Source organism: Branchiostoma floridae, chromosome 16 (assembly GCF_000003815.2).
Source record: "Branchiostoma floridae strain S238N-H82 chromosome 16, Bfl_VNyyK, whole genome shotgun sequence".
In the NCBI taxonomy this organism is placed as follows: Eukaryota; Metazoa; Chordata; class Leptocardii; order Amphioxiformes; family Branchiostomatidae; genus Branchiostoma; species Branchiostoma floridae.
This window is the reverse complement of record NC_049994.1, coordinates 11761154-11771205: the sequence shown is the minus strand read 5'-3', so window position 1 is coordinate 11771205 and position 10052 is coordinate 11761154. Positions and strand designations below refer to the sequence as shown.

Sequence of the window (10052 nt, the reverse complement as noted above, 5' to 3'; positions counted from 1 at the left end):
CCTTTGTTATATCTTACAACTACTTTAGTACTTTACTGTGTGACTTTCATGAGCTAAACTCTAATATACTTTACACAAAAGGTAATGAGAAGTGAAAAATTATCATTTTTATCACTGCTCACATAAAAGATTTTACAGTAGCCCCTTCCAACCTGACGGTTTGAATAAGACATAATCAGGTACACAAAGCAACTTGACACCACCTGTCGAACCTTATCAGGCTTCCTTTGTGTCAGGTAGATGTTTCCCTTTGTCTGGGCACCAAATATTGAGCCGTCACCCGGGCAAGTGACTCACCTGACTGAAGGTGAAGCCTGCAGGTAACAAAAGCTGGGTAAGGGATCAGGTAGATCTTGTTGTGGGATCTCTAAGGGGTGGGGGCCTGTTAAGTTACAGGGGTGCACAATTGCAGGGAAACTAATTCATTTGTTAAGATCATTAGAGGGGTGTTCCTGGGCATGTAAGTCCACAGAAAATTTCCATGACGTCGAAAGTTTTGTCTGCACGAAATCTGGATGTTCAAATTTGTCCTAAAACTTTCTGTAGGTATATATTCTAGCTTGAAGTTTACAGAGAAGGTATGACAAGGTGTTTACTGAGGTCAAATTTGCTATTTGCTTGTATCTTGTGAAGCCTTTGTACAGCGTTTATACAGCATTTGGACATGCACAATTGCAAGAATGTGCATGAAAGTAAACCACTCTCTAGGACCTATAGATATACATAAATACAAACCAAAATTATAGTTTTGTCTTCAGCATCAATCAATTTTGTTGCTAATGATAAATGTCTTTCCACTTTGAATTTTCTTATATAACAACCTTGGCATTGTTAAGTTCATTTTACTTGTAGCTTACATATGAGATTTATTTTTAATTTCTCCAAGTATTTGTAAATTTGGCTGCCATGCATAGGACACTGCTTACCAACAAAAAGTATTTGTACTGTTACCAAATCTTCTGCGCATTTCTGTGAATTTCTGCTGGCTGGAATGCATGGGTAGTGTACTTCATTACAGCTATTGAATAAGTAAAGAAGTGCACGGTCCCTTTGAAAGGCATTAATCAACGACTCCACACAAGAAGGATGGTAGCCATAGTTTTAATCTTAGCAACACTGGCAGCTGACCTTACTACATAAAGGAACACAGTTAGCCTCACTGTCTTCATGCATTTTTAATTCCACACGTCTTGTTGTTACCATAGATACAACAAGCAAAGCCTAGAGGTAGTGACAACTGAATTACACGTTCACAGGGCCAGAGTAATGAAAATCTTCCCTGGAGGCAACCTGACTATCTTCTGAAGCTAAAGCGGAAATGAAGTCTGCTTCTTGAAATCTGCTTCAGATGTGCTTTGGTCTTCAATTGCTTTCAAATTAGATTGAACACTTGATAGAAGCATAAGAAGTTAGAAAAAAATTAATTAGAGCTTATAAAAATATCTCACATCAAAAGGTGCAACAGTGCTTTCTTGTAAGGGATACAAACTCTTTTCATATGAGAGCATTTAAGGCTGTCTTACTTAGGTACCACCTGTGCAATGACTGTAAATTGGCAATCTGATCAACAATTTTATGACCCTTTTCAAAACAATGCATGCATAAGCAATGCTATTTTAATTTTGAAAACCCTTATCCATCCTTATTAATTTTTCTCTTCTTTGTCAGACTGTATGGGAGTCAACACAATTCAGCTGATGACGAGCATTGTACTTGGCTACAATGTTGATTTCAAGAAAGTTGCAAGTAACTTGAAGGAAACCCTTTTCTTTCAAACTGCTGACAATAACTGCATAGGACTTCTTAGTTTGATACCATGAAGGCTAATAAAAAATCTTCACAAAAAATAAAAAAAGACAACGTTAGGAAGAGACGAACACATGTATTCTAAAGGCAACCATTCCTGTCCGTGAGAGTAGCAAAGACTTTAAAAGCTGTTTAACACGGTGGTTATGCTCTTGTTGGCTGGCCTGCTTGTTGCATCTGCATCATCTGCATCTGAATCATCTTGTCTCTCATCACATCGATGACAGCTGTAAAAGGGTATGTCATTGGTCAGCTGTAATCAGTACACCATTCACTCAACTACAGTACGAGTTTGAAAAGGAAGTGTACGACTATAAACAAGAGTGTTTGAGGACAATTCCGGCTCTAATACTGGATTTGGAGATTATTATTTCAATCTTGACATTTTGAGTGACCCTCCATTACTTTTTTTACAGCGTCACTGGAATGAACTGGAAAAGCAAGTCAATATATCTAGTGCATCACAATCACATGTAACTGGAAAAAACGATACTGTAAATGTCACTATACAATCCGTTGAGAACCTGTGCAAGACAGGAACAACGGACGCTGAACCGGATAGTGAGTGAGAGATCTGCCAAAGTGAGAGTGTGGCAAGAGCACCGTCCTAGTGAAAAGGGGGCATACTACCCTGTGTTTACACAATCTCTCCCTGGCTGGGGTTAATAACCCCCTTCTAGGGTGGCGGCATTTGTAGGGCCGGCCAGTAGAGGTACAATTTTAGTCAGGCTAGGGGGCATACATGTAGTTCATATAGTCGTCTTCTCCAGTTGTAAAGATTGACTTGTTTTTACATACAACTGCCTACTTGGACGTCTACAATGTATCATTCATCAACATATAAACTAGGGTACTATGAAACAATGTGCACCTTGTTTTTTGCTGGCCCTGTCCTGAAGTAAGGGCTGTATTTTCTCCATCTGTTGGGTGCAGAACTCAATTTTCCTCTTGAAGTAGGCTTTAGCTTCTTCTGTTGTCTGCAAGTGAAACAAAAAGCAAAACTGTGTCTAGGGCACAATATTGGGAGGTGGAGTCCATCCCTCTGCTCACACCACCTTTTACCTCAAGCCATGTAACTTAAGGTGCCTCCCAAGGACAATTCAGTAGCATGACAGGATGCAGGCTTTTAGCTAGGATTTTATTATAGGGAGTCCAACTTTATTGGTGAGTCGCGGAAAGTGACTATTGTAGGAGGGTCCAGGGGCATCCACCTTCCATGGTGTGGAGTTTTTGATGATTTTACATGTAATTAAGTTACTGGTAAAAGTGCATCCTAAGGTATCCTAAGAGGCAAAAATACTGTTATAGAGGTCACAGTAGAAGACTGTGACCAAAGATGACCTGATAACATCCCTGGTTAATCAGAATTTCATGCTTGTCAGGGAATTTTCTCCCCAGTGTAAGGGCAACCATTGCATCAAATTCCTTGTTATTCTAAGAAAAGTGCGTCCAGATGACGCCTTGACGCATGCCTGGCTAAAAGCCTGACAGGATGGGAACCCAGTACCTCTGGCTTCTGGGCAAACACACTGCAATTATGCCACACAACCCTGACGCAGAAGTTTAGAAGAACCTGGATATAAGAGATGGTGGGGATTTTTCACTCACATTAAAATGCTTATAATTTTCACAAGGCTATATGTAGAAAACACTTACCTTTTCCACGTAGTATCCCGTGCCAATGTCCACCATGACACTTTTTACATCAGACAGGTGACCTGGTACATACATCTGTGGGCAACTCAGGACAAATTTCTTTTCTTTTGTCATTTGTGGGATGGTTTTCATATGATTCTCAAGCTTTACCACAGGACAATACATAGATTTATTAGTCTCTAAGTCAAACACACTAGCTATACTTATTGGTAATTTACCAGGGGGACTTTGGCCACAGTAGCACAGTAGAGGACATGTTACTCTTAATACAGACTGACTCACCTGGCCAAATCATTCTATTTATTAAGACGGACCTGGGCAGACCTGGTAGAGGCTACTCTTTTATACAGTAACGTTTACTGTAACAAGGCAACAATCTTGTGTAAAAACTGTAACACAAATATTAACAGGGATGCACTCAATGTGACAGAATCCTAACCTTATTATTGCTATAAGCACACTAAAGCATTGTTTACATGATGAAGATAATACATTACAATTTCACAAGTCTTTGACACCAAAGACATTAAACTATTGTACTACGTAGAAAAGGATACAGAGCTTGTGAGAGGTACCAGGATCTCCTTCCCTGTAAAAGGAAAACAACATATTACTATTAGTACATCATATTATTCATTCAAAAACACATGTCTTTTTTCAATACATTACTTACAAGTATTATCAGCAGTAGTGTAACCAGAGGGATGTTAGCATATTGCTGATACAGAGCAAATATTATGATATTGTTCAATTTTGTCTGCCTGACATAGTGACAGTTGCATGTGAGTTGCAACTGTTAAAACTGTTAAAGGATTCCAGCCTACAGCTGGGCTCTGAATCTTTCCAAGCATCATCTACTGGCTATATATATGTTCACACAGCTATACCAGGTTACAATTTTCCACTGCCCACCTTGATTACTGGGTGTGAGGGTGTCTAGGTTCTGCTGGGATTCCACAAACTTCTGCTGAGCTGCCTTCAGGGACTGCAGCGAGCCAGCAAACATCTCTGTTTCCTGAAACAGTTATCAAACATCGACATATCATCACAAAGAGATCATATGGTGGTGTGATTGGGATATTAAGTGAGGTCAGCCTTGCCTTTGGACCTGGAAGTCAGAGTTCTAATCTCGGCCAAGCAAGTAGAATGTTGTAACACGGGATAAAACCCACAACCTCACGCATACATTAGGCTTGTTACAGTGTAAGTGGACCGCTGCTGTTGCACCCATTCTTTGAATAGAACTATACTGATCCCAACCTATTCCTGCGCTTCCTGTCATATAGTGTATTTTCTTCGCATTTTTCACATGTCCTAAGCTACATCATAGTACATGTTACACGCATGGTCTTTTTAGCGAATGCCCACAAACGCCCACTCTAGAGAAGTCCGCGCTGCACGAATCTCATTTTTTTTGCTTGGAATATGTCCACGTTGTGCTCCCATGTATTAATCCTGAGTTTCAAGTCAATCCATTGACCCGAAGTGACATAAATCAAAGTTTTCAATTCTCGATGGTCTTTTTAGCGAACGCCCAGCAAAATGTCTTTTTAGCGAATGCCCACTATATCCACAAAAATATCGGCCGTCGCGCAACGACACCTAAACCTACCGCCACAAACATGTTCAAGGTGGTGTCCCATTGATGTGTACGGAGTTTCCGTGCTTTACAAGCATTTTAAGTCCCTGTTTTTGGTCAAAATGTACGGCGACGATACTACCATACTTTAACTATAGCAATTCAAAATGGCGGGCACTAGTCATGTGACCTCCTTACGGGACTGTTCTATAAGTATCGCGGGAGGGACTGTTGTAGCATAGCTTCTCATACAACCATTTTAGAGTGAATTCTGAACAAGATTTTCATTTCATAGTGCTATCATCTGACTGATATTTACAATGTGGTCATTTCTTCTGTGCCATTATTACCCAGGTTTGAGGAACTTAGTGCAAATTTGGATATTGATTCACCTCAGTGCCCAATTTAATGTACAAAAGGCTCAGACACATTAGTGTTATAAACCTGAATAGGGGCAGGTAACCAATACTAGAAAAACATAGCTATTTATTATTAACAATACTATTTGCATTATAAAAATAACTCTTCACCAAACTGGACTTTTCTTATCTTTATCTATCACAGAAACATTGTTACAATGAGGATTTGATTAGATGAGTATCTGTTACAGTGTGTACAAACTTATTTCAAATACAAAAATGTATTTCGTTTCACTTCCTAAATATTTTTAAAGTATTGGAAGAAGTTGACACATAAACAATATTAATTCCATTATTTATGTGCAGTAAAATGTGACCACATGCTATCAATAGCCTAATAAAATGTTGGAACATGGCACAAGCGGGCTCCTCTTCTGAGTACAGAAAGGAAATGTTTTATAACATTTAGTTATGACGTAGAAAATTTCAATTGTAAAATGTACCTTTATTAACATTTACAAACAAATTGTTTTTTTCTCTTCTTAATAAATGACAACAATACAGGTAAGTAAGGTGTGTTTCCTTTTATAACAGGCCAGGTAAGACACCGTACAGGTAAGTAAGGTGTGTTTCCTTTTATAGCAGACCAGGTAAGACACCGTACAGGTGAGTAAGGTGTGTTTCCTTGACTACAGACTAGGTAAGACACCTTACAGGTGAGCAACGTGTATTTCCTTTCATTACAGACCAGGTAAGACACCGTACAGGTGAGTAACGTGTATTTCCTTTGATTACAGACCAGGTAAGACACCGTACATGTGAGTAAGGTGTGTTTCCTTGACTACAGACTAGGTAAGACACCGTACAGGTGAGTAACGTGTATTTCCTTTGATTACAGACCAGGTAAGACACCGTACAGGTGAGTAAGGTGTGTTTCCTTGACTACAGGCCAGGTAAGACACCATATAGGTAAGTAAGGCGTGTTTCCTTTTATAACAGACCAGGTAAGACACCGTAAAGGTGAGTAACGTGTATTTCCTTTGATTACAGACCAGGTAAGACACCGTACAGGTGAGTAACGTGTATTTCCTTTGTTTACAGACCAGGTAAGACACCATAAAGGTGAGTAACGTGTATTTCCTTTGATTACAGACCAGGTAAGACACCATACAGGTGAGTAACGTGTATTTCCTTTGTTCACAGACCAGGTAAGACACCGTACAGGTGAGTAACGTGTATTTCCTTTGTTCACAGACCAGGTAAGACACCGTACAGGTGAGTAACGTGTATTTCCTTTGTTTACAGACCAGGTAAGACAACATACAGGTGAGTAACGTGTATTTCCTTTGATAACAGGCCAGGTAAGACACCATACAGGTAAGTAAGGTACGTTTCCTTTTATAACAGACCAGGTAAGACACCGTACAGGTGAGTAACGTGTATTTCCTTTGATTACAGACCAGGTAAGACACCGCACAGATGAGTAAGGCGTCTTTCCTTTGCCTATAGACCAGATAGGGCATTATACAGGTAAGTAAGTAGCTTTACTCACCTGTTTAATACCTATCTGGTCTATAGGCAAAGGAAAGACGCTTTACTCACCTGTATAATGGCCTATCTGGTATATAGGCAAGGGAAAGACACCTTACTTACCTGTATAATGCCCCATCTGGTATATAGGCGAAGGAAAGACACCTAACTTACCTGTATAATACCCTATCTGGTCTACAGGCAAAGGAAAGACGCTTTACTCACCTGTATAATGGCCTATCTGGTATATAGGCAAGGGAAAGACACCTTACTTACCTGTATAATGCCCCATCTGGTATATAGGCGAAGGAAAGACACCTAACTTACCTGTATAATACCCTATCTGGTCTACAGGCAAAGGAAAGTTGCTTTACTCACCTGCATAATACCCTATCTGGTCTATAGGCAAAGGAAAGACCCCTTACTCACCTGTATAATGGCCTATATGGTATATAGGCAAAGGAAAGACGCCTTACTCACCTGTGTAATACCCTATCTGGTCTATAGACAAAGGAAATACACCTTACTCACCTGTGCGGTGTCTTACCTGGTCTGTAATGAAAGGAAATACACATTACTCACCTGTATGGTGTCTTACCTGGTCTGTAATCAAAGGAAATACACGTTACTCACATGCACGGTGTCATACCTGGTCTGTTATAAAAAGAAACACACCTTACTTACCTGTATGGTGTCTTACCTGGCCTGTAATCAAAGGAAATACACGTTACTTACCTGTATGTTGTCTTACCTAGTCTGTTATAATAGGAAACTCACCCGTACGGTGTCTTACCTGGTCTGTACTGAAAGGAAATACACGTTACTTACCTGTACGGTGTCTTACCTAGTCTGTTATAAAAGGAAACACACCTTACTCACCTGTACGGTGTCTTACCTGGTCTGTAATGAAAGGAAATACACGTTACTCACCTGTACGGTGTCTTACCTGGTCTGTGAACAAAGGAAATACACGTTACTCACCTGTATGGTGTCTTACCTGGTCTGTAATCAAAGGGAATACACGTTACAAAACCTGTACGGTGTCTTACCTGGTCTGTTATAAAAGGAAACACACCTTACTTACCTGTATGGTGTCTTACCTGGCCTGTAGTCAAGGAAACACACCTTACTCACCTGTACGGTGTCTTACCTGGTCTGTAATCAAAGGAAATACACCTTACTCACCTGTACGGTGTCTTACCTGGTCTGTAATCAAAGGAACTACACATTACTCACCTGTACGGTGTCTTACCTGGTCTGTAATGAAAGGAAATACACGTTGCTCACCTGTAAGGTGTCTTACCTAGTCTGTAGTCAAGGAAACACACCTTACTCACCTGTACGGTGTCTTACCTGGTCTGCTATAAAAGGAAACACACCTTACTTACCTGTTTGGCGTCTTACCTGGCCTGTTATAAAAGGAAACACACCTTACTTACCTGTATTGTTGTCATTTATTAAGAAGAGAAAAAAACAATTTGTTTGTAAATGTTAATAAAGGTACATTTTACAATTGAAATTTTCTACGTCATAACTAAATGTTATAAAACATTTCCTTTCTGTACTCAGAAGAGGAGCCCGCTTGTGCCATGTTCCAACATTTTATTAGGCTATTGATAGCATGTGGTCACATTTTATTGCACATAAATAATGCAATTAATATTGTTTATGTGTCAACTTCTTCCAATACTTTAAAAATATTTAGGAAGTGAAACGAAATACATTTTTGTATTTGAAATAAGTTTGTACACACTGTAACAGATACTCATCTAATCAAATCCTCATTGTAACAATGTTTCTGTGATAGATAAAGATAAGAAAAGTCCAGTTTGGTGAAGAGTTATTATTATAATGTAAATAGTATTGTTAATAATAAATAGCTACGTTTTTCTAGTATTGGTTACCTGCCCCTATTCAGGTTTATACCACTAATGTGTCCGAGACACTGAGGTGAAACAATATCCATATTTGCACTAAGTTCCTCAAACCTGGGTAATAATAGCACAGAAGAAATGACCACATTGTAAATATCAGTCAGATGATAGCACTATGAAATGAAAATCTTGTTCAGAATTCACTCTAAAATGGTTGTATGAGAAGCTATGCTACAACAGTCCCTCCCGCGATACTTATAGAACAGTCTCGCAAGGAGGTCACATGACTAGTGCCCGCCATTTTGAATTGCTATAGTTAAAGTATGGTAGTATCGTCGCCGTACATTTTGACCAAAAACAGGGACTTAAAATGCTTGTAAAGCACGGAAACTCCGTACACATCAATGGGACACCATCTTGAACATGTTTGTGGCGGTAGGTTTAGGTGTCGTTGCGCGACGGCCGATATTTTTGTGGATATAGTGGGCATTCGCTAAAAAGACATTTTGCTGGGCGTTCGCTAAAAAGACCATCGAGAATCGAAAACTTTGATTTATGTCACTTCGGGTCAATGGATTGACTTGAAACTCAGGATTAATACATGGGAGCACAACGTGGACATATTCCAAGCAAAAAAAATGAGATTCGTGCAGCGCGGACTTCTCTAGAGTGGGCGTTTGTGGGCATTCGCTAAAAAGACCCTCCCCATGTTACACTTGTCATATGGCTATGCCCATAAATATTTGTGTTCATAGTTCCTCACACTACTTTTTCATATTGTGAAATTGTTGCGAAAGGTACGATGGATTGCCTTTTCTACACTGAATTCCAATCATATAGTCTTAAGATATCCACGTATAACTTAAGACGAAAGATACAAATTTTGTACCGTTACAGAATTCCATTTCGTCCTACCCCCCTCCCCACTCCATGCCTAAACCCAACCCACCCTCATCACAGAGGGAGTGCTATTTCTGTCTCTACGGCAAACATCAACCACTTTTGTCGTGCTAAACGTATTGCTGGTAGACTTCACATGATGAGATACCCCTTCATGTGCTGCATACCGACCTGATCCAGCTGATTTTTCAGCATTTCCAGCTGCTGAAGGTTCAGCGCGTTCAGCTCCACCTGCTGCGCCATCTTGGATTCCCGAGGGAGAACAGCAACAGAACGAAAAGGGAATGACAGCACTAGCAAATTCATATGCTGTCCTTCAACAGCGGTTTTCCTGTGCATACTATATTT

General features: G+C 39.8%; 1 protein-coding gene across 1 annotated transcript; it reads right to left on the bottom strand.

The window, feature by feature from the left end:
- Positions 1-1085: 1085 nt before the first annotated feature.
- On the bottom strand, positions 1086-10033 carry LOC118403612 (prefoldin subunit 5-like). The gene is made up of 6 exons (XM_035802385.1): positions 9876-10033; positions 4375-4477; positions 4020-4051; positions 3463-3537; positions 2678-2783; positions 1086-2033 (listed from the first exon to the last, which is right to left on the bottom strand). The coding sequence occupies exons 1-6, from the start codon at positions 10008-10010 to the stop codon at positions 1951-1953; spliced, it is 534 nt and encodes a 177-aa protein (XP_035658278.1). The 5' UTR covers positions 10011-10033; the 3' UTR covers positions 1086-1950.
- Between the last annotated feature and the right edge of the window lie 19 nt (positions 10034-10052).